General features: G+C 43.0%; 1 protein-coding gene across 2 annotated transcripts in view; it reads right to left on the bottom strand.

The window, feature by feature from the left end:
* The window catches only part of CRHR2 (corticotropin releasing hormone receptor 2), a 157,418-nt gene that overhangs the window by 96,767 nt on the left and 34,942 nt on the right, over positions 1-25,709 (bottom strand). The window contains exons 1-2 of one of the 2 annotated variants that reach the window (XM_054274040.1): positions 9,096-9,480; positions 8,831-8,950 (exon numbers count right to left, since the gene is read on the bottom strand). In XM_054274040.1, the coding sequence (XP_054130015.1) occupies positions 8,831-8,950; positions 9,096-9,213 (238 nt within the window). In that variant the 5' untranslated portion in view covers positions 9,214-9,480. Of the gene's footprint in view, positions 1-8,830; positions 8,951-9,095; positions 9,481-25,709 lie in introns of those variants that run through there. The other variant, XM_054274041.1, reaches the window with a different exon arrangement.

Raw genomic sequence — 25,709 nt, 5'->3', positions numbered from 1 at the left:
GTTGTGATCTCTGCTGCTCACAGTGACCCCGAGATGTGTTAGAAGTCTCTTTTCCCAGCCTGGTGGTCAAAGAAGGAGTCAGAGCTCTTCATTTCTCGGTCTCAAGGTTGTTTATTGTTCCTTATCTATAAAATTCTTTCTCCTGTCCAGCCAAGGTCCATCCAGCAGGACAGTTCCAGGCACTCTGCCTGCCCTGGGCCAGTGTTATGTCTTTATACTAAAAACTACGTGTACAATATTTACAATTACTGTCCAATACCTGTCACCTATGTTAGACAGTGAGCTTCTACTCTAAACCAATCCCAAAGTGCCACCATCACAGCAGAAGATGGAAGCCAAGAAGAAGAAGGAGAAAGGCTGGACATGCCCATTTCCCTCCATCTTTCCCCCTTAACCCCGATACCAAAGACCCCAAAATCTACTTTTTCACCCTGTGATAACTTCACTATTATTCCACCTAAACTGTCATGGCTTGCTGATCTTCACACAAGGCTGGTAATTTGTTCCATGGGCCATAATCAAACGCACAGGTGTTCTGGGCTCTGTGCCAGGGTCTCTGAGCCTCCTGGCAGGGGTCCTGACAATCCAGGAGAGCCAGAGGGATGCTCTGGGTTCCCACAGTAACACACCTGTGAGTTATTGCTGGTCACTGGGAGCACCTGGAGCATCTGCCAGGCACTGAGGGACAATCCCACAGCTGCTGCCAGGGGACAGCACTGAGACATCAGATGGATGCAAAGGGCAGCAATGCCATGGTGAAAACAGCGTGTCCAGCCATGAGCAATCCCTGCATCATCCAAGGACAGGTTCTTGCTGCCTGCTCAGGCTCTGATAGCTTTGTTTCACCCCTGAACAGCTGCACTGGGCTTTGCACACTCCCCATCCTCTGTCCCAACACCCACCTGGGAACAAAGCTCAGCACTGCCCCTCCTGCAGCTTTCCAGAGCAGCCCTGCTGGAACAGGCAGCACCCCACAGGAGAGGGGACACAGGATCCCTCCCAGAGTGTCCCTCCCACGGTGTCCTTGTCCCTGCCCACCTCAGCGAGGCTCTTCAGCCGTGCAGCACGATGGGAGCAGCTCCGTCCCAGCGCAGGGTCACCCTGCAGGGACACTGGCGTTACCTGCACTCTAAGTGACACCCTGTGGCTGCCGGGCGGAATGGCGGCTGACCGTGGCCCCAGTGGCACTGTCCCACAGCTTTGGTGACAGCAAACACAGGCTAAAACCCCCGAGTCACTGAGAGCCTCAGGTGAGTCACTGAGAGTCTCAGGTGAGTCCCAGAGTCCCAAGTGAGTCACTGAGAGTCTCAGGTGAGCCCAGAGAGTCTCGGTTGAGTCCCAGAGAGTCTCAGGTGAGTTCCAGAGTCTCTCAGGTGAGCCCTAGAGTGTCTCAGGTGAGTCCCAAAGAGTCTCAGGTGAGTCCCAGAGAGCCTTGGAGAGTCCCAGAGTGTCTCAGGTGACCCACAGAGAGTCTCAAGTGAGTCACAGAGTGTCTCAGGTGAGCCCCAGAGCCTCAGGTGAGTCAAAGAAAGTCTCAGGTGAGTCCCAGAGTGTCTCAGGTGAATCACTGAGAGTCTCAGGTGAGTCACAGAGTGTCTCAGGTGATTCACAGAAAGTTTTAGGTGAGTCCCAGAAAATCTCAGGTGAGTCCCAGAGAGTCTCAGGTGTTCAGCACCTAGCTGAAAGAGGCAACACCCCACAGAAGAGGGGACACAGACCCCATTCCACCTTCACTGTTCCATCTCAGCCTCCCACTGCTTGTCTGGGTGGAAAACGGGTCATAAAGCACCAGAAAACAAGAAATCCCAATCCACAAGGAACAAGAAATGCCGTGTCCACACTGCATGCAGCTGGGTGGGAGTTTTCCTTTCATTTTGATATGCTGTGATGAGGATTTGTGATATATTTAATTCTTTCCCTTCCCCATCTGCTCCTGAGCCATTCCCTATTCCTCCTCGAGCTCCAGAAGCACACGTTTTTGCAAGTGTCATCTAATTCCAAACTCGTGGAAAGAAATGGACTTCAGTCCATCTGTTTGCCAGCTGGAAGTCACTGCCAGCTTAGACAGCAGCAAGTTCCAGAGAGATGGATGGGGCAGCTGCCTTAGGGAAAGAAAGAATCACGAAGAAACCTCCAAAATAATGAGGGCAACCCCTTGCTTGCTGATCCTCTCATTGGCCCAGAGTTTAAAGCCCTCTCCAAGATGTGCCACTGCTCAGGTCTGACTGACTTTGGTCATTAATGGCAGCTACAGTTCCAGTTTTGGTGAATTCTGGGTGAATTTTGCCCCAAAGCCAAGCCTAAACCAAAGAGAACCCAAATCAGGTGCAACAGGACCACAGCAAAGCCATCTCAAGTTTTAGCAAAGAACAAAAGTACAAATCCATGTTTAATTGGCTGGAGAAAAGGTCCTTGAATGTTGACTGAAGCAACATTAACAATCTCTTTATTTTACTACAGCAATTAACTTGTGTCCTGGGCTCAATGAAGAAATCACATGTTTTATATGATGATAGTAGTGGGAGCAAGAAAAATGGATTCTTTTCATTCCTCCTCGTAAATATTTTTTCCAACACTTCTCTTCCAGACTGCAAAATCAGAGCCATCTCATACCACAAATTATGCTTCACAAAGGAAAGACAAAAAAGAAGAAAAATTTGGGGGGGGAGCAAGTAAAGCCTCTCCCATCTGTGCATGACTGAAATCCAGAGCCTCCCACTGTATTTGTGGAAGATGTGTGTATTTCTGTTTCTGTGCAAAAGCAGCAAGAGAAAATGAACAAAAATGGTTGAAATCTTAATCTGGACACAGCTATTGGAGACAAGCTGACCTAATCAACTGCAGATCTGATCTCCTCAGAGAGAACCTTTACGAGCTCAAAAATCATGTTTTATTTCCTCCCCCAGAATTCCAATTCTGGACTTCTTTTTTTTCCACTGTCGAGTCTGTTGCATTTCTCATCAGTCTCCTTCCTTTAACTTTAATGTACTCTTGACTTCCTAGCAGAAAATACTGTGTTTTACCCCCCAGGAGGGCTGATACAAGGCTACTGCAAGGCTTCAGACTTTTTTAACAAAAAAAGAGTCTTTTTCTAGCGACTCCATAACTAAAATTGATGACAAAACATTTCTTTTTATCCCAAATCCCCTGTCATTTAACAGTGGGATAAAAGCCTTCTGGTCATCTATCTAACAAGGTTACAGAAGACAGACGAGGTGAGAGTAGTTTAATGGTTTCATAGTAATTTTTTTGAATGTGGAAACACACATGCATGCCCATGATGGACATTTTATTTCTCTCCAATAATGATGAAAAGCCATCAGAACTTCAGGGCTCTCTGTCATTTACAGCAGGACTTTGCTTTCAAAAACAGAGCCTTTAGAAACCAAGCCAGAAAAAACCTCTGGGGAACAAGTAAGTCATGTGAACGTGATCAACAGAAGTGGTCAAGACACTAAAATACATGAGATAAAACATAAATGAAAATGTTAATTGAGCCTCTGGGCCAGCCACTTCTAAAAGTGCACATTTCTGTAATTATCAGGACAGGGCTTGCCCACAAAACATGAACAAGACCCTGAGACTTGAATTCCTAGCAAGGCTCATGTTCTATGTGCAGGCTGGAGCCACATCTCCAGAACTCTGAGCAATAATTAATCAGAAGGAAAAGGAGCAAAGGTTAGATCTCCATAAAAAACCAGGGTTTTAACCTACGAAAATTAGCTCTTAGAAATTGACTCATTCCTTTAAACCCTTTTCAAAGAAGGGAAATGCATAACAGAAGAGCTATTAATTCACTTCTTCACCCTCCCCTCAGCACACAAAACATTATTCCTCTGTGCTCAAGATGAGACAGCCATGAACTGCAGGAATTCTTCTCTCAGTGAGGAGCAAGCCCTGCTGGCAGGTACAGGTGTGATCCCTGTGCCAGGGGCTCCTTCCCCCATGCCCATACACAGGAATATGGGGCAAGGAGCCAACCCTCTCCAAAGCTGTCTCAGCAAATAGCTGGTTGTAGGGCCAAGGAAAAGGTGGTGCACACCCCTCAGAACAAGGAGGAACCAAGTCCCCATCAGGGCAAGGTTAGCAGTGGTTGTGTGCCTGTTCTCAGCTGCACAGTCCCCTGGAGAAGGTGAGGAGGATGCTTTGTGTGATATCCAAAACACTCCTGTGAAGTGGCTGTTTCAGTCAAAGAGCTTCCCTAAACTGCAGACAGGGATTGGCAGGCAGGGAGCCGGAGCTACAGAGACCTCGTGTTGCTGTGGATCACAAAAGCAGCCTGATCTCAATCCCCCGGTGTGGGATCACTTCAGCACAACACACGCCCAGGGATGAATTCAGCTGCCTGAACAAATGCATTGGATCGTTTGTCACTGAGCATCTGCAACACCTGTGTGGCCTGGGAGATGAAATACAAACCTGCGACAAGGCGGAAACAGCACCAAAATACCCCACAGCAAATCTAACAGCACTGTCACTCCTGCAGGGGCTGCTGAGCTGAGCTGAGCTGCTCATTTAGGCTGAGCTCAGTAACTCCCCAGGCTTCACTCCTTCTGTCAATTAGAGCTCCGACTTGGATTAGAGCTTAAATACTTAAATTAGCTGTTGATACTACTTGGAAATACCCGGCTTTGTGGGTTTTAATCTGAAATATCTTCTGAATGCCTGCAGTTCCTGCCTGCAGCCCAGAGCAAAGTGAGCAGCCCGTGATGGATGGGTGCCACCACAGAACACCCCCTGCCACACCAGGTGTTTGAGACAAACTCAGTTCAGTTGAGGCCACAAAAGTCAACACTTTTTGTCCATCAGGTGAACATTTAAGCCTGGTTTGTTTTCCCTTTGCGCAGGGAAATCTGTAGGGGAAGTGTTAATGGAAGCATACTTTAGCCTGCAACACACTCTAAGTATGTGCTTGAACAGCTGCTTCTTAGCAAGCAGCAAAACCAGGCTCATTACAGGCCATTTGCTGAATTAATCAAGCTTCAGGATATCCTAATAAGTGAATTAATCTGTTTCCTAAAACAAGACTAAAAGCTTCACACTGTCAAAGCATAAACACATCTAGAGGGCAGCAATGATATTGTCATTTCCCACTAAATATAGAACCTGAGCAGAGACAAGTGCACAGTCACACACTGCACCAACACAGACTTTTTTTTTCCGTTTCTTTTAATTTTTCCCCCTTTGAGAATAATACATAAAAATTGCAAAGTTGTAAGTGGATGGCATAATTTTCAGATCCTTGGTCAAAGAGCATTTTGCCCATATTTACACTGTGGGGTAATCAGAGTGTGATCTGTCAACATGGCTTTATTTCCCAAATAAAGAGGGAGAAAAAAACCCCCAACGCATCACCAAAATAACAAAATGTCAGGGATAAAAAATCCTCACAGACTGACAGACTTTGTTTTATGAATGCAGCTGAAACTTATCTGAGTCACTCAGCAGCTCCCAGGAGACACAGAGAAACACAGACCCAGGCACAGAAATCACCACGGGAATTTCTTGCAGTTAGGATGGAAATATTTTACACAAACAGTTTATTCTGTTGTGGCAAACAGGAGGGGAGTTTTTGAAGCAGAAGTTCTTTTTCTTAAGGAGTTTTTAAAATTGAATTTGCTGGCACTGGCAGGGTTTGATAGCATTCCCCGTTCAAGTTAGAGACGACAGGATGGACACAAAGCAGGGGAGGTGCAGCCAAAGCCTCTGATGAGCTGATCTGTGCAGGAACCTACCTGTCAGTTTTTGTCTTGAATTCAGGACCTGTCACTTTTTGTCTTGAATTCCATCCCCTGCATGCACAGACACTACAGTGAAGTGCAGAAACAGCCCCATGAATACCCAAACCTGGGCATGTATCAGTGTCTTGTGCTTCTCTGAGTTTTCCAAAAGCTTTTCACACAGTTTGGGCACTTCCCAGCCTGCATTTGCCCAGTGTCTCCAATTCAAAAGCTTTCCTTGACAGGGAATGCTGCTGGGCTCATTCCCTGCAGCTGATGAGCTGCTTTCAGGAAATTGGTGGGAAATTGGAATCTTTGAGAGCCTGGTTTCTAAAACTGAAAAAGAGATCACTGGAAAATGATCCAAATTTTTTACAGGCTTTCAAATGAGAAATATGCTGACAGATATATAAAATTTACTCACAGATATACAAAATATACTCACAGATGTACAAAATCAATGCAAAAAAAAAGTTGTAGTTCCTAAAATGTGGCAGCTCATGAAGATGGGATACCTGACAGTATAATAAATGTTGAGTTACAACCTGGAGCTGGATAAGCTCTCAGTAGAAGAAAGGCAATGAAAGGTGGTTTTTCTAAATTGGTCTGATTTTGCTCTCCAAAAAAAACCCAGTATAATATAACAAACTTTCATTTCTTCCTCTGCCTCATCAAAATGCAAAACAAAATAGAACAAAACTACATGTCCTAGGCAGAAATCTTCTGTTGATTCGAGCCATCTCCTATCAGACCCTCATTTTGAGCTGTATTGTTCACCTCTGAAATTTTCAAGATCCATTTCCCATTCTTTAATCAGTTGTCTGTGCTCATTTTATCATCTGCACGGGGAACACAGCTGAGGTTTTCAGCACAATCAGCCTCATCACAAATGAGGCAGCCCACAAACCAACTTGGGGAAATCATGCATGTGGTCAGAATGTGTTAGTATTTGGTTTTCCCAAATTCTGGACATGTTCTGCATGCAGAAATTTTACTTTTCAAATGCCAAAAGATATTGCACCTGTGTATTCAAACCTTAACCTGCTCTCCTACTGCTTTCCCAAGCTTTAATCACTTAAATGCTATTTCCTAAGGAGCTACTGATTCCAAAATTTGACTGAATTTTGATATAGTCCTTCCCTCTGTTTTCTGCACTACATCTTGGAGGAACCACACACATGGAAGTGTCTAAGATCAACTGGAGGTAGCTACTCACATTGTATGTTGAAAGGAGAAAAATATCCCTTCCCTCAAAAAATAATGCTTCAGCATTTCAGTAACATCTTTCCATTAATATTCAATTTAATTAACATGCCGTTGTTTTAAGAGCAAAGAATTTAAGAAAACTTATTAGCAGTGCAATACAAGCATCAGCCACCACTGAGAAGGAGAAGAGCAGGGAAGAACTTTAAATCAGGTCATTGATGAACTAGTGAAAGCATCAACAGAGTTTATAAAAACCAAACTGGGGTATTCAATATTTTTTTTTTCTTTCATATACAGGAAAAACATTTAAATTCTTTCCACTGTGTTCTGCACTGCCCTTAAGTCTCAGAAATTTTCTTCTGGTCTCAACTGAGACTTGTCCAAGCAGTGAAGTACCTGCTGTAAGCAAAGCCAGCATCACCCAGCCCATTCCAGGTTCTCTCCTGTTTTATTGCAAAGACCCAGGTCTGAGATTGGAGGGCTTTAGGATGATTTTGCAGTTCTCTGCAGCAACTTTTACTCTGCTCAAAGCCTGTCCCTGACAACAAACCTGGGAGGGGACTTTCTTTCACAGAGCCAACACACCAAACTTCTGGCCAGTTACCTGACCATGATACCTAGAGCTGCAGAAGGAATAAATTCACTTTCTACAAGTTTAAAAATAAGATCTAAAATGCCAGGATCACTCTTTTAAAGGGATGCTGGCCCCACAAAATTAACACTACCTGCAACTGAGATCACCAACACCCAAGTAAAAGTTCAGAGTGAAACATGGAATTAAATTATCTCAACAGTCAAAACCACACTGAAAAAGTGAGCGACAAACAAATGGCTGCACATATTTGGAATTAATATGTTTAAAAATTCTTAATTGAAAGGTCCAAACGGTATTAACAAATAAGATCTAAAATGTCAGAATCATTTTTTTACGGGATGCTGGCCCCACAAAATTAACACTATCTGTAAATGAGATCACCAACACCCAAGCAAAAGTTCAGAGTGAAATGTGGAATGAAATTATCCCTACTGGAATGAAATTATTCCTATCAAAACCACACTGAAAAACTGAGTGAGAAACAAGTGAGTGCACATATTTGGAATGAATATGTTTAAAAACTCTTAATGAAAGGTCCAAAGGGTATTGACAGATAAGCAAAAGGAAATGAGTGCCTGGGTCCCACAGCCTGAATAATAAATTTGTAGTGAGTCATCATGATTGTTTACCTCGAAGAATAAAGCATCCAGGAGATTTCTAAGGAGCCCCCATGCTCCCTTGCTTTGAATATTATCTGCCTCCTGATTTCCTCTCCTGTCTCCCGTGCAGAGCTGATGCAGCCCCAGCCTCAGCAGCCAGTCCCTGATGAAGCTGCTAAAACAGATTGCAGCCCTCAGCCTTCTTTCTGTCTGAGACATCCAACTCCCAGCAGGGTCTGAACTCCTGCTCACACAGCCTGGAAAAGGCACTGACTGTCCTTTGAAAATGCAGTTTGGGTGGTGGGATTAAGTATTCCATGAGCCAAAGGTTGTCTAATTATCCAGGTGGGTGAAGCAGCGCTACAAACACTCTGAGCTGTAGGCAGCTACACATGCACAAACACACAAAGCTCAACAAACCCTCCCCAGACTGCAGAGGATATTTTCTGCCTGGATCTCCCTAAATGTACTCCAGCAAAGAGGAAACAGCGTCCACAAGTCTGTGCTTTTGAGAAATCTGCATCATTCCAGGCAAAAATTTTGAATATACAGGCTGGAATGTGGAGGAAATGTTGATTCCCAAGCAAACTTTTTTTTTTCCTTTTATTGTTTTTTTTTTTTTTTCTTTAATGGAAATGGATTTTGGGTGTCCCCAGGCGCCTTCTGAACACGAGATCTGCGGGAGGGAGAAGAAAGGAGTTTGTACTTACTGGTGGTGTTGTACTTGATCCCATTGAAGAACTCGGGGCAGGGTCTCTCCACAAGTTCCCCCGCAGATGTTCTGGGCCAGCAGGTCCCGATCTGGTCCGTGGTGGCATTGCAGTACGGACCTGGGGTTAGGAAAAAACGGGACAGAAAGGCAAAAAAGAAGCGGTTCAGAAAGCACAAAAGCCACGCACTCTGCATCACAAAACAAACCCAATCTCAGCACTTCTAAAGCTTTTCCCGAGCTCCGCACCAGGTAACAATCCCTACCATCAAAGCCCAGGAAAGGCAGAGAGGAACTCTCTAAAAAAGTCTCGTGCAAACGATCCAGGAGGCTGCAGTTCACATCAAATTCTTCCAGGATGAACTGAGAGATGGTCACATCCATTATTCCCTCTGGGACTGCTGGACTGGATCAGGCTCCTTCACCCCTTTCTGGCTGCTGTTTTTTTGCCTTCTTTAGTTTTTTTTTTCCCCTTTCTGGAGCAAGAGGAGCATCAAGGCGCGGGCACCCCGCAGTCTGGTGCGTTCGAGCCTCTGCTGCTCGCACAACTTGGCTGGGGCTGCGGCTGCCTGTGCGGCTCAGCCCTCCGAGCTGCTCTTCCCCTTAAATCCAGCGGCTCGGGAGCCAATGGCATCGGGCTGAGCCCGGAGAGAGGGGCTCTGCTCTCTCTGCTCGGTGTCCCTGGGCTCGCAGATGCCGCCTCACCGTGCCAGAGCAGCGCTGTGCTGCTGCATCCCCCTCCCTCCTTCCCTCTCTCTGCTTTCTGCCTCTCCCTCCCTCCTTCTGACACGCTCAGGCACAGTTTTATTGTTAGCTCCGGGGATGAGAGCTGTGGCAAAGAAAAAAAAAAATAAAAATACTCGCTGCAAATTAAAGCCAGGGAGAACAGGAAAAGCCATCAGAGGAGGAGAACTGCTCGGGTTTTGCGTGGAGTGAAGCAATTCCTGCCTTTGCTGTGTGGAACTGAGGATGAGCAGGGATGCTGGGGCAGGGGGGGAAAGAGGGACCTGGTCCAGCAGCTGCTGTGCAGGCCTTGAGAAAGAAGAGAGATAATAAAAGCAGGGATGAAGGAGATGATCTTATAGAAGAAACGTGTTGGGATAAAAGGATCTGGAGTAATTACAGAATCACAGAAGGCTGGGGTTGGAAGAGATGTTAAAGACCATCTCATTCCAATACCTTTCAACAGACCAGGTTGCTTCAAGCCCCATCCAGCCTGGTCTGGAGTAAAGAAATCTGGAATAATGACCCACAGAAGAGGCACAGTAGGCTGCAGGTACCAAGGGAATACATCTTTCAGCCCCTCACACGGATGGGATGGGGCGGACAGCAGAGCAGGGCAGGCACAGAGGGCCCTGAAGCAAAGGATGGATCATTCAGGGGAAGAGGATGAAAATAAATGCCCCTCTGATTTTCCAGTGGTAGGAGAGGGCAAGGTTTTCAGAAAGCATGAGCACCCAGACTGACAAGGAGAAAGAGGAGGAACCTTTAAACAAGAAAATCCTGGTGTGGGGAGAGAGGGAAGAGTAAAGGGCTTGACAAACTGAGGTCAGTGTGGGACAGGAGGAGAAGGGAAGGAGGAGAAGTTTGGAAGGAGCTGCCCAGAAGGCTGGCAGTGTTTGGGAAATTAAAACTCAGCAGAGTGGGAACTGGGTGAAGGGCTGCACTCTGGGACATGCTGCTCAGACCTGACCAGCTTTTCTGACTTGCTATACCAGGCTATGAGGAAATCCTTAAAAAAAAATGTTGCTGAGAATCATTTATGATTACAGATTCAGAAGGATTTTGGGAAGCAAACAAAAAACTAACTTGTAAGGGAGTAGACCAAGATCAGTAGATATGGAAGTGGCAGAGAGCAATGCAGAAAAAGAAGGCAAAGACAGCAAAATGAAACATTCCCAGTCTGTTCACAGTTTTAAATCAGACAAGGTGCTTACACTGAGCTCAAAGCAGTGGTACAGGACTTCCCATAACATTTATCCCCCACCCTGCAAAGGTCTAGACTTTCCTTTTATTCATATTTAAGACTGAAGGGCTTTTATTCTTCACTTTTGAAGGACTAAAAGAACTGTGGCATCCAGAGAGAGGAAAAAGAAAAAATAACTGGGTTAGAACAACAAATAAATTAACAACATGCACTGAGGAGAGAACCAGCCAGGATGTTATTTTGCCATCTGGGAATCTGGAGATTTTTTAACATTTTCAGACTGCAGTGGCAGGGAGGGGAGGAGTGCCACTGTGGTTTTAGGATAAGTATTTTTATTTGAAATATGTAAAACCCCATGAGAATAACAAGTGTACTAACTCTCTAGGCACTGGGATATTCTGAGGAAGTGAATGCATCTCTCTGCTTCCCTCTCTGGAGCCTTGATCTCCTTCCCAAGTGAATGCTCCCAAAACTGCAGCCCCTCTGGAGAAATCTCAATTGCAATAAATTAACCCTTCTCAACACCAACAGATCTCTTTGTGTCATGCACCTCTAACCCCAATAAGCAGGTGAGAAAATTTTTTTAGCATCAGTCACGTAACACGACCACAACCAACCTACTGGCTGGCTTTGAACAGTGCTTTGATGAAAAAACCCTTTTTCTTCGGCTTTCAAGAGTGAGGGATAAAGGGTGCTCTAAACTCATTTTCTTCCTTCCTGACAGCTCATTTGAGCTCATAAAATTCCTTTTTGTCCTCAGGGGTGGCTTTGGGACCTTCTCACAGGACAGCACCTGAATGTGCCCAGTGGTACCACTGAGCCCAGTGGCTGCTCCCACACAGGCAGGACTGAGCAGTCAGCAGGACACTTGTCCAGGATGTTGTAAGTTTATTTTTTTTCCTGCTTCTGCTGCCTCTCTGCAGGAGTAAAATCACACAGCCTGGCCAAAAGCCTTCATTTCTCACCTACTGTCTGCCCTTTCTATTTTTTCATGCTGTTTGTTCAGCACACTGGAATCAAAATCCTGCTCGGAGGCTTTGGGCACTGGAGTTTCCTGAATTTTTTGAGGAATGCATCACTTAATAAATTACAAAAAAAGAATGACAGTTTCAAAAAAAGCAACTACTTTTAAATTTGGTAAATGTTTTATGTTCCTATTTCTGCCCTGTGTTTTCCAGAATAAACTCTTCAAGATTTTTCAAATGGTTCAAATATTACAGAGTCAAACACTTAGCTGGATTTCATTTCAATTCTGTTCTTTATGGTGGGTAGCACCTGAAACAATAGCCCTGAATTAAACTAAATATTTTTTCAGGATAAGGAGAATGATTTCTTCATTTAAGTGACAAGAGCTAGAAAATCTTCAATCTAAACTAATTTTCATCTTTTCGGTTCAAATTTTAGAAAATCTTAGAAGCATTATGTATTGTACAATCCTGTTGTGTTCCATAAATTTAATAATAATAAAAAAACCCACTGCAAAAATAAATATAAAGGGGATGAATGTTGAGGATTAGGTCTGAATGAAGAAAATAATTTATTGTTTCTCAGTCTACAAATCAGCACCATTCTTTAATAATCCTAGTACTACAGTAACCTCTGGATGAAAAATACTTTTGCAGCTATCCCTGGGTACAATTAACCACTTCACCAAAGTTTCCCTCTGAGTGAATCCAGTGAAATCCTGACTGTTGGACCCATTTGATGTGAAAATCTTGTTCTTTATGCAAGAAGCAAATTCAATGACATGAAAGATTGACAGAAATCCTGCAGCTGCTGACACTTCTGCTTCTCTGCCGATGCCACGCTGCACATGAGACAAATCAGACCCTGCCAGGCAGCAGAGATCTGCCTTAGAAATTCCTCAGCATCCCAAGAAAGCTGGGATTTGGTTCTTGGCAGGCAGGAAAACTTTGCCAGCTTCCAAGTGGGCTCATTCCTGCTATTCACTGGTTGGTTTGGGTGCATGTGCAAGGCTCTGGAGGAGAACAGGACAGACAAATAAACCTGAGCTCAGCAAGACCCTTTAAAGAGGACTTGTTAAAAGGTCACCTGCAGTTCTTCTGGGAAAGGAACGAGCTCTGCTCATAAATGGCAGTGGAAACCTCTGTATGTCAGCCCTCCCACCACTGCTACACAGCTGCTTTCTTCATCTCCAACCCACTCCAAGCCACAGCTGATGGAATTAGCCAGAGCACAGCTTCTCCTTTGCCCCACTAACAGTGAGGAGCAAGGATGAGCTGTGATTATCCAGCAACACCCAAACTCAGCTCTGTGCAGACTCAGGCAGTCACTGGAAGTGTTTAGAGAGGGTGGAAGGAGCTCCAGAACCACCTGAGTTCTCCTCAATCTACACAAAACCAAGAAATTCCTTGGTGTATTTCAAGACTCAGGATGATAACTGAGAGGAAAGGAAAAAAAAGCCAAAAAAAAACCAAATAGGAAAAAAAAACCAGAACACAAGTTCTCTTCTCATTTCCCCTCTTCAGAGAAAGAAAAGCCTCTGTTTTCAGCCTCCCACCACAGTGACAGTTTCATCACTCTTGTTCTCTCTCTGTCAGTGTGAAGAGCTCCTGCTCTCCAGGCACAGCAGTCACCCTGTGCTCTGCTTTGTAGCAAGGCTCAGGGCAGGAAATGCACATCTTCTGTCCATCTGGTGACACCAATGTCCTCTGCACCTCAGTGCCATTTGGCTTTCAGGAATTTCACCTCACCAGTGTGGAGGTATCACATTGAGTCACAGTCCCAGTGCTGGTTCTTCAGCTCTCTTCCCCTAACCCAGGTGTATATCCACACCCAGACTCTTCATCTCATTTACAAACTGCTCTGTTAACTCACTCATGGAGCTGTCACTTCTAAATACACAAGGCTGGAGGGTTTCAAATGGCAAAATAATTTTTTTTCTCATCTCCTTTTCCTCTCTACAAAGTGTCCCCCAGTAATCCTGTATTATTGCAACGACCTTCCAGCATCAACCTTTCAAGTTACTGGGACTTTTCAGCTTGGTAAGGAATGCAGACTTTGAGGAAGGTACAAATTTACCCAAGTGGCTTCTGGGCCACAAAACTCAAGGCCCTCCTTCTCAAGCTGCACTGTAAAACTGCTCTCACTGCACATCTCAAACGCAGTGACAACATGGCCATGAGCTGGTAGAATATTTATCTTCCCATTCCAGGTGTGTAAATGCAATTTGCAGAGCGGGAGCACATTCAGACCATAGGGAGCAAGGTAATTCAAACAGCAAGAGATTGAGGACAGCTTAAGGATTTCCACAGACAGCTCCAGAACTGCCATGGATATGTCACATATGGCTGACTTCTCTGCCACACCACACCTTGGCTCCTCACAATGAATTCCACTCTGCTGCAGGAGTAGACTGCTAAAGAAAACCCCTTCTCAAACTGAAGACTACACTTTTAATCAAAATCTGGTCCTTTCTGCATCTACTTGAGACCTGCACTGAAAGTTCAGAGTCAAAATTGTTGTATGTGGAGAGGAAGATTAGACATAGATACATAGAGATCTTTGTTTCAGCTGATAGACTCATTTGTTAGAAACAGGAGACATTCTTTATTGCTAGAAATGAAGTATAACTCTACTGAGCAAAGATAAAATTAATAAATGCAGGTCTGTGGTGATGAATTTTTGCAGCTCCATTGATGCTAGAAAATATTAACTGGGGGTATAAAAAGATCCAACAGTGTAAATAATAAATGGCTTGTAGCCATTTCAATACAATATCAATATATTTCTTTTGGCACATTAATACACTTGTCATTCTCTACAGCTATAAAACCTGTGTGAGTGAATCATGTTACATGAGACAAACGATGAGACACTGCAGGGAGATTACAAGAACACAAAACACACAAAAGAACCAACCTTGACACACTAATGAACTGCCAGAGCTATTTTTCTTGAAGTGAGCTGCTTTAGATGAATGTACAGAACATCATCTACTGCACAAGAGCACAGCAGCATTCCGGAATAACTCTGAATTTACACAGGGTCAAATTCAGAGTCAGCGCTTCACAGACACACAAAAACACAAAGGAACCCATCTGATACATTTATCTATGCCTGGCAATGGCCTGGTGCTCTGTTTACAGCATAAGCACAAAAGATAGCAAAAATAAAGAAGGTTAAGTCCCATCTGAACAAATGATGACCATGAGGATGTGTGCCATTAGTCCCACTCTTTCTGTCATATACAATGGGAGCACAGCCAGAAAGGATGTAAAGATTCAGGGGTCTTGTCCTGTTCTCCTCCTCAGCACACATCAGCCACAAAATTCCTTGGGGCTGAATCCAGGATATGCCAAACTTTTGCTCTCCCTGCCTCCCACTCTGCTTTGTTGTGCCTTTCAGTGCATGCTGGGAAGATCTGAGTAGTCTTCCCATGCAGCATCAACTGGGAGGATGTACAGAAACAAAAGACAGCAAAATGTCCAGAAGTCAATCTCTCATTTCCTCTGGAAACTCACAGACACTGCACAGTGCCTGATTTTGAAACAGCAGGTAGCTCAGAAAGCACAAAGAGAGACAAATAACACATGGTCATGCTGCTCAGTATCCCAGCTCTAAAAATGACCCAAATTAGATGCTACCATGTCTTAGGCTGGAAATGCAAGATGTGGCTGGGAGTGTGTGTTCTATTTTCATCTGTCAGAGGTGGGGCAGTTATCTCAGTCCATGGGGCAGTTTTTCCTTTCTCTCTCCCACAGCCAACCCTCCCTCCAGGAGATCTCTGCTGTCCATGGCCACTGAGTGTCCCTGCAGGGCTGAGCCAATCCCAGCATCCCATGGGGAGATGCTCCGCCCAGGGGAGGAGCCAAGCATTCCTACCTGGATCCAATCTGGGCCTGGCACAGCACAGCAGCCTTTGCCCCCTGCATTGCCAGAGGAGCAGCTTTCTGCTGCCCTGCATTGCCAGAGGGAGCCCAGGCCCATCTGCAGCAGCCCTGGAGCTGCAGAGGAAAACTCCCCCCTTGTGCAGGATCCCTGCTGCAGCAGAGCCACAGCTGGCACTGCAGGAGGGCTGAGCCCCCATGGGATGGGGCTGGGACACCACCCTGACACACAGGGGGCAGGGCATGTGCTGACTCTGGTAATGGTTTTATGTTTTTTTGTACTATTGCATTTGTATTTTTTAATTTTCCTATTAAAAGAACTGTTATTCCTATTCCCACATCTTTGCCTGAAAGCCCCTTAATTTCAAAATTATAACAATTCAGAGGGAGGGAGTTTACATTTTCCACTTCAAGAGAAGCTCCTGCCTCCCTTAGCAGACACCTGTCTTTTCAAACCAAGACAAACCAACAAACCCAGCCTGCTCCAAATTGCCATGATCCAATCAACAGGGCTTCCTAAGCAGCTTTAACAGAAGAAGTAAGAGAATTAACCCTTTGGGGTCTGGGCCCTGCCTTCATGGCCCACCACACATGGTAGCTACAATGTCGTGACTCCCAGTTTTAAACCATCCAACTCATATTTGCTTGGGTTTTCTTTGAGGAGCACCATCAGTCTGGCTTTGGGACTCTGGGCTAGTGGCTTCTGTACTCCTTTGGGCCCAAGCCAAGTTGAAAATTGAGGACTTGTAACAGATTGAATCACTGTAGAGTTACCAGCTCTCAAGACTGCTCTGACCCTCTGCTTTCCAGGGGTTATCAAAGCTGCCATTTATAGGCAAGAAGGATCTAGACTCTGATTCCACTGCCCAGAAGTGTGTGCCCTGCAAGATCTGAGGTACTCCAGCATGTGTGGAACACCCACATGAGGCTGGCAGAGAAACTCAGGACTTTGGGAAGATCCATCCCTTCTGAAGCAGCAGCCACAGGGCAAACATTTTGTCCTCAGGCACCTCAAGTGTTCTGGGACACCTGGAGATATCAGAGTGGGCAAAACCTGGGCCTGTGATAAATGGGAAGAATTCCATCAGCAGCATGGCACAGGGAGGCTTTCACTGTTATTACAGAGGTTTTACTCTATGCAGTAGATTTTATTCCTCGGGTTAATTTAAATCATTCATAAATGTGGCAAACCTCCTAAAACACAAAGAGCAGCACAAGCCTTGTAGAGCAACTTAAGTTTTCCTGGCAATTTTCTCCCCTTGGTTGAACTGTTATGTTCACAACACATCTCAGAGAAGAAACTAATTTTGGACACTTCCTTTATGGCGTCCCTAGTACAAATGTTTCCAGAGACTCCAGTTAACTGAGGTGTGCAACCAATAGGAAAAAAAAAGAACTTTTTCAATGAGATTCACCTGATGAGATTGATTTTGTCCTCAGCTCCAACCATTACCCTGAGTAGATCTTTGCTGTCTATAAGATTAACCAGCTCGAATTGATGTAAATGTCTGTATTAATCAGACTAATCCCATTCCAGATGCCCTGAACAAAGATCAGCTTGTTTGCTGAGCTTTTCCCCACTGGCCCACCTCATCTTCTTGGAGGGTTTGGCAGCTGTAATCCCGTAACTTTGGGCATATAATTTCATAGGAGAGTAAGCAAAAATATTTGAAATTAAACACATCAGGAATAAATATGAGAAGAAAAATGTCCTGTTAGGACAGGACTATCACAATGCCAGCAGCATTATCTTCAGAGATTCCATGTCTTAGATTTAATGGAATTATTTACCAGAGGAAATCAATACAACACAAACACTGTGTAATAGATTTGCATCTCTCTGCCAGCCACCACTCAGCAAACACCAGAGAAAAAGCCTGGAAATGAAGTGGCAGGAATCATGAGCAGAATACTGACTTTGAGAATTGAGACAGGGGTTCTCAAACACATCATTTTCACCAGACAGTGAGGAGGATCCAGTCATACCAGACCCCAGTTGGAATGATTAGGCATGAAAATGGATTATCATAATATTATTATGGCCATGATAACTGAGGAAAAAGAATGTAATAATTGCCTGATCTGTGATTTTTAAACTGCTGCTGCAGACGTTTGCAGCCCCAGAAGAACAGGGAGGATGTCAGAACATTAATTCTGCTGCAATAGCTTGTGCCTGAGTCTGGAATCAGTGACCTCACATAATTTTGGATACCTCCTGGGATAAAAAATCCTTCTCCAGATCTCCTCCCTAGCTTGGAGAGCTCACTACCCCTTGTTATTTTCACCACCAGGGCCAGTATTTCTGATTCTGCAGCTCAGGGTATTGCTTGGTTTAGGGTATTTGAGAGGTTCATAGAGGCAGAAGGATTCATCTCACCTAATTCCAGTCATTTAAAATTTGGATGTCTAGACTAAATCAGGTTCCCTAACAGTCTCCAGGGAAATGGACACTTTCAGAGAATGATGATTCATTTAATTTGGAGACAAATATCTTCTTCAAATTTACAACTCTTAGATATTCTGCTTAGAAGGATGTTACTCACCCCAAGATATGTTTGTACTTTGGAAAGAGCTGTCAACTGCTAACACATCACATATCTGAGATGGGTTTTGGAGTTTTACTTACATGTCAGACAGAAATTGAAAGTTAGGACTTCCTGCTGCTTTGAAATGCACACATATTTGTTAAAATGCTATGTTTTTATTTGAATTTTAATGATCTTGTATAAACTTATAGAATCTTGTTATTTTAAATCATATATTTTGAGCCACTTGTAAATTGTCTGTGCCCATTTTATGGCTAAGAACTTTCACAATAAGTACAAACCTTGAAAAACAGATTAAAGCCTCAATATCCAAGTTTTTTTCTGTTCTAATCAAGACATTGGATATGCAGCTCTCAATCTGTAACTGGTTCCATCAGCATTGGTTACAGTGGATTTTTACAAAAGCCATGGATCAATCCACAAGAATTCAAAGCAAAACTGAAATTAAAAAAACCTGAAAACTGAAATAAGCACCAACATTGAAACAGATTTATTTCAGCATAGATGTAAAACATGGGTAAATGTCATCAAGTAGCTGATAGTGGGATAGAGATTTTAATAACAGGTGCAGCAACAAATTAATCCTGGGAAGTGTGGGACTCCCAATCTGCTTGACAGCACAGCTGGGTTTCTTTCCCCAGGATGTGTTAATGTGGTTTTTATTTGGAAAACTGCAAGTCTCACCCCAATGAATATTAAAGAATGAGTTTGGGGAAAACATGGAACATTCTGATTAAACATTTTGTCACTCACATGCTCTCAAACTCAATTGCAAAGGCAAGATAACAACATCTCATTGCTAAGCAAGTGATGCTCCTCTTCTGAACTCATCAAATCTCCTTGTTAACCTTCCAACTGTCCCACCACCCCCAGAGTGCCCATCCATGATCTTGCTAACTGCCAGTTATCATAAGCAGATGTCAAAATCTGTGATTGGTGACTGGAAAAAAATTATGTTCCAGCATTTCTTCCCTTTCCCAGTTAATAAGATCATCAGAATCATCACTTACAGCAATGTTTCAGGCAACAAGGACCTGCTCATCCCAGCTTTACCTTTGGGGACTGCAAAATGAAGGAACAATAATTATTAATTTTCTTCTGAAGAGATTTTTTTGGTAGTTATTGCATTCTGAATACCAAGAATTACCTTTGTGAGCACCAATTTCTTTCCATTTTCAATCCCTGTAAAGTTATTAAGTATAAAAGCTATCAGTTTATCCCTAAAGTTTATCCCCTTCACGCAAATAGCCCTTTTTTAACAGAACTAATGAACGAATATCCACATATTATTTCACTCACAGAGTTTTTCAGGTGCTGTGGGATTCCTCTGGATCAAAGGACTAATGCAAGTGGGGTATAAGCCATCCCTAACAGAAGTTCCTAGCTCTGAAATATGCTGCAGATATTTCTGCCCCTGGTTTCCAGGCTGGTCTGGCTCTCTGCCAGAGCTCATCCCTTTTCCTTGGCCACTGGAGGGCTCTCCTAATTCTTCATTACTGCAAAGGAAACGTCTCATTGAAGACAAACGCTACAAAAAAATCCTGCTTGGAGTTACCTGAATGCAAAATAAAAATCTATCAAAAAGGTATCAAAATAGGAAGAGTTTACTGCTTCATCCAGAGATCCACATGTGGAAAAGGATGCATTTTACTGTCCTGCCTTTGGCAGCAAAAAGTGTTGTTACAGTAAGAGATTAATTTCCCTGAAAACTTCCTTTTCCACCCAAGTTTATGAGCTGCACTAGAGACTGTGCGTTTGAGGTGGCCAGCAGTGCTTGCCTTCATCACCCATCCCTCCCCACGCTGCATCGCTTCACTCTGAAATCACAGCTCAATTCCTTTTCCAGCTAAGTGTGATTTCAGCCTTCTGCCTGCTCATTTCTAACTTATTTCCCACCCCAATACCAATTTCCCAGGCTGGTTCATTTTGCTCTTGATGGATCAATCATCAAACACCAGACCACTGCCAAGTGAAAATTTCTGATTGTTTCTTTTTCCCCTGCTTCTTTTGGATCAGAAGGGCTGAGTTAGTCAAACCTAAATTGTTTTGTGGAAACAGAACAATCTTTTCTATCTTTTTTTAAAGCCATATGGAGTACCAGAATAAAAGATAGGTAGCTTTGATCACCCCAGAATAATAATTTGGGAGCAACTTTGCCCTACACCTCTGTCACTCATTACTCACCCAAACTCTTGGGTATATCCTGAATCAAAATGAATTTTTTCCCCACCACCCAGGGAAGAATGTACATTTTAACATTGTCCTGGTATGACTTCTCTGAGTTAGCTTGAATATTTTTAATTCTAACTGAGACACAAGCCCATCAGGCATGGCAGAAAATACTTCATTTTCCATGAATTAGAAGTAGCTTTGAATAAAGAGCCCTGGCTGTGGTCATTTTATCCCAAATCCTTTGAGACAGTCTAACACAGATAGAAAAAAATGCCAGTGATAATGGACAAATGGATTTTCTTGGCCTTTGCTTCTGTCTTTGAATATAAAATTAGCTAGAGTTGGGCTGAAACATCCTAGGGGTCATTTAAATTACACCTTAATTATTTAGTCTGAATTGTACTGAATTTTAGCTTGCCAGGTGACAGAAAATGTAGACAGAAGAACAAAGGTGTAAGATTTTGAGCAGGAATTTACATCAGTTTCCTAGATATTTTTTTGAAATCTGCACCTTCCCAAATGAAATAAATGGGTTGGATCCTTAAATTTTAGAAGTTGATAAGTGTTCAAGGCCAGGTTGGACCTGCTTGAGGCCTGTTACAACACTTGCAATTTCCTAGAAGTGAAGTCTGAGGTGTCTGACTTAACTGTGGTTGTCTACATTATGTATATGAAACTTTTTCTACATAACGTATATGAAGCTTTTTAAATCTTTCTCCACCTCTATTTTTTATTTTAGATATTTTTATTTATTTATATACATTATTATTATTTGTATTAGTATTTAGTATTAGTATTAGTATGGCATTGGAACTAAATCAACTTTAAAGTCCTTTGCAACCCATTCTATGACTATAAGTGAAAGTTATTTCTCCAACACTGTCCTGTAAGTTTTACATTAAAATTCCACTCTCCACAGGAATCAATAGCTGAGTGTTCCCCCACACCAAGAAAGCCATGGATTTAAAATTGTTTTATGGAGAAAAAAAGAACAGCCCAATTTACCTTCTTCAGATTACAAAAAAAAAAAAAAATAAACAGCATCACCTCCTTATAAGAAACTTCTTATATAAGAATAAGCAATTTATTTTTTTTTAGAAAAAAACACCACCCCTCTTCAGCAGAATTATACTGTTTTTTATGGGTTATGTTCCCTAAAAGACTTTGCTGGAGGCAAAACCTGCAGAAAATATAAACTAAGCAGTCCATAAAAAATTGATGGATGGGCACTGCTCATGGCAGCCCTCCTGTGAGCTGCAGCTGATGTGGCTGTGATCATTTGTCTCAGTTTATGGTCTGCAGAGGAGCTGTCAGGGCAGAGAAGTTTCCAGGTTCACTTAAAAGTCAAGAGGGATCCACTCTGTGAAGTCAGTGGTGGATTCTCTGGGATGATTTCTGTCACCATAAAGGAGACACTTAAATTGGATCAGATAAATTGTCTTCTGAAAGTGTCTCTTTCTCAATTAGCAATAAAAACAAAACAACCTGGGCTGACCTGCTCCCTGGGACATGTCTGTGCTATAAATGCCCAGACTGAGGGACAGGAATTCCATCTGAAATCAGGCCTGGAAGAACTTTCCCGTAAAAACAGCCTCACAACAGTGCAGAGTTGAACACTTCCACTGAGGCTTTGCTTTGACTTTTGTTTGTTGTACAATTTTCTGTGATGATTTTATTTTGGCAATGCAGGAATCCTGTTCCTAACCTGGATGTCCTGTGTCCAGCTTGGGGTCCCCAGCTCAGGAAGGACAAGGAGCTGAGCTGCTGGAGTGAGAGCAGAGGAGGCACCAGGGTGATCAGAGGGATGGAGCAGCTCTGCTGGGAGCAAAGGCTGGGAGAATTGTGTTTGTTCAGCCTGGAGAGGAGAAGCTTTGGGGTGACCCAGTTGTGGCCTTCAAATGCCTGAAGGAGCCAACAAGAAAGATGGAGAGAGACTCTTTACAAGGGCTGGAGTGGCAGGACAAGGGGGAGAGGAGCTTTAGATTGGATATTTGGAAAAAAAGTTCTTCTTTTGAGGGTGGAAACCTGGCACAGGTGCCCAGAGAAGCTGTGGCTGCCCCTGGATCCCTGGAAGTGCCCAAGGCCAGGATGGACAGAGCTTGGAGCAACCTGGGATAGTGAAAGTTGTCCCTGCCCAGAACTACATTGTTTTTAAGATCCCTTCCAACTCAAACCATTCTATGACTCTACAATTTGTTTTTACCAACCAATAGCACCAACTAAGAATAAAGTGAAGAAATAATTAGAAATAATGAGCTGTATCCTGTAACTGCATCTGCTGAAGCATGGGGGAGGCTGCTGGAACAAACAACCAGCTAAGCTACAGCACTAACCAACCCATTTTGCCCCATTTTCTGGACCCAGCAGGAGTTGAACTGCTCAGGACCAAGAAATCAACATTGCCACATTCCTGCAAAGCACTCAAAAAATACCCAGCTACTGCAAAGTGCTGATTTGGGAGATTTTCTGCTGAGTATCTTCCATTTGTATAACAAAGAGATTTTAATTTTTCAGCATCTACACTTGTACTTTTAATACAGCCCATCAGTTTGGGACTGATGTAATTTTAAGAGCAGCAGTTAAGAGAAGAAAAATTTCATTGAAACACATCCTTTCCAGAATAAATAAAAGGGGAAGGAAGGAGGCAAACAAGCAACTATAAACTCTTGCTGTTTAAAGTATAAAATTCTCCTCCATTCTGGTTATGTTGAGATCTGCAGTGTTTATCCCAAGAGACATGCTGATCTGGTTTAGCCTCTAGATCCTCTCCTAATGAGAAAATGAATCCTAACAATAAAAGTATGATTTATAGCCATGAGACAGATTTGGAGTTTCCATCTCTGAGATTAGAAGTGCCCCAGAAAATGAGAACTCATTGGTCTCCTAAAAGCTTTCATTAATGGGCTGAAGCAGTAAAAACAAAGGAAAAACTATTAAAATAGAAAGCAGCTGGGAATCTATGAATGCAGAGTTTACATGGATTTGCAAAGAACCAGGTATAGAAAATGAAGTTTTCCAAGAAGAGCTGGTAACCTTCCAGCAAGGAATACAAATGCCTTCATGAATCAATTTATTTTATCCTGTGATTTGTTCCTAGCAGGAGCCATCCCTCTGGAGATGCCTCTTTCTGCTCACTGACTGTAAATCAGCAAAGACAGTGGCTGGTTCAGAGGCAGGCAGACACTTGGGTGACCTGGTCCCCTCCAGGAGGACAAAATATTGAGGTTGAAGCATGAACAGGCTAGAAATAGACTCTGCATCTTTTTTATCCTTGTTCCCTTGCCTTTGGACATGATATGTCCTCCTCTCCCAGCTGCAGCAACACAACCAGCCCTCCTTGGCTTTATCACCTGACTCCAATTGTCCCTCTTGCTACTGACAAAATGTTTCTTGAAAGGTTTTCAAATCATTCTGCCTGCACTAATGTAGGGGAATAGTACATAAAGGTAGTATAAAAAGTAATCTCACCCCCTAAAGAGTTGCAACTGAGCCAATTATTAAGGATGAGGAGCAGGCCTGATTTTAACAGGCCACACCTGTAGCCAATAAAGAAGAGTGTTATAAAAGAGTGGATTGGTTGGCTAAGAAGAACTGGAGTCACTTGGCTGCTGTGAGGATGAGGAAGAGTCAGTGCCTAGAGCAGCTGCCTACAAGAAGCATCAACGAGGTATGAAGCTCTGACAATATGGAACCCTTGCAATGTATTGACAATAGAACTCTTGCAATATAATGACAACAAATGGTGACCCCGATGTGATTTGGGGGAAAATGGACTCAAATACTAAACTATATCACCCCGTGGATTTGGAAAAAAGGACTTGAATACTAAACTATTGGTAAAACATATCAATTGCAGCTGTTAATGTTTGTTAAACATGAGTATAAAAGATTTTGAAGATAAGTACTTTGTAAGCTGAGAAAAGCTATAAAACTGAACAAACATTTAGAAATATATGTATTTGTACTATAATATGTTGTTAGAACATTTGTATAGCTATTAGTTCTGAATGAAATATATGAATGTGTCATAACGTTAATTTATTTGAACACGTGCCTCTAGAAATGCTGCAACTCTGTAATTAAAAGAAAAAGGGGGAATTGTAGGGCAATAAAACATGAGTAAATAAAGGTAGTATAGAAAGTAATATTACCCCTGAAAGAGTTGCAGCTGGGTCGATTATTAAGGATTAGGAGCAGGCCTGATGTTAACAGGCCACACCTGTAGCCAATAAAAGGAGTGTTATAAAAGAGTGGATTGGGGGGAACTGGAGCCAGTTGGCTGCTGTGAGGACAAGGAAGAGTCAGTGCCTGGAGGAGCTGTCTACAAGAAACATCAAGGAGGCACAAAACTCTGGTAATGTGGAACCCTTGCAATGTAATGGCAATAGAGCTCCTGCAATATAATGACAACACACTTTAACAACCACTCCAGTTCTAAGAAGATAAAAGTCTGAACAGCCCCTTCCTTTATGTTTCTGAACATACATAATCTACACCAAAGTGTGCTGATGACACAAAAAATGCTGTTATTTCAGCATTAAAGTAGATTCCTTCATTATGAATCACCAAAACTGGTCTTCAGTGGCACACAAATTGTGGAAGCAGAAGCCCACAGCAATGGAAAACAAATGTTATATGGCAAACAGCAAGTGATAGGACAAGAGGAAATGGCCTCCAGCTGCACCAGGGGAGGTTTAAATTGGATATTAGGGAAAAAATTCCTCATCAAAAGGGCTGGAAGCATTGAGCCAGGCTCAGGGAAGGGTGGAGTCACTGCGTATATGTGGCACTTGGGGACATTGTTGGGTGCTGGGCTTGACAGTGCTGGATTTATAGCCAGACTTGATGATTTTAAAGGTCTTTTCCACACAAATGATTCCAGTAATTCTAGGCTCATTCTTCAAAATTAACTTACTGCTTTTCCTAATTGAACCCCTGTTGTTCAGAACAGCAATTTCCTTGGATATTTACTATTCAGTTTATTGGAGAAACAGACAAAAAGGCATGCCCGAGGCTGCAAAATGTTGATGATACCTTAGTTGCACTAAAATGAATGTAAGCAGAGAATAGGAGGATAAAAATGAGGGGTGAAATTATTCTCTCCTAATTTTAGGCATCCACAGTGGAGAGTGAGTTTTATCTTCGTTATTTTAAAGTGTGGAAATCTCTGCATTTACTCAGACAAGCCTCTAACTTTCTAATAATTTTCTGATTAGACATAATGGAAAGAAATTGATTTTAAGGACATTTTTTCCTTTATGGATTTAATATGATTTCTTAAAAAAAAAAGGATTTTCCAAGCTTGTAAAATTTTTCCCCTGTTAAAGGAAAATATTTACAGTTATGGAAATCAGGATTTTTTTTTTAATCTCTAGCAGTAATTGT

Source organism: Melozone crissalis, unplaced genomic scaffold (genome assembly GCF_028551555.1).
Source record: "Melozone crissalis strain CALT ecotype California unplaced genomic scaffold, PUWL_Pcris_2 ptg000016l_1, whole genome shotgun sequence".
Lineage (NCBI taxonomy): Eukaryota > Metazoa > Chordata > Aves > Passeriformes > Passerellidae > Melozone > Melozone crissalis.
This window is presented reverse-complemented; position numbering and strand designations above follow the sequence as displayed.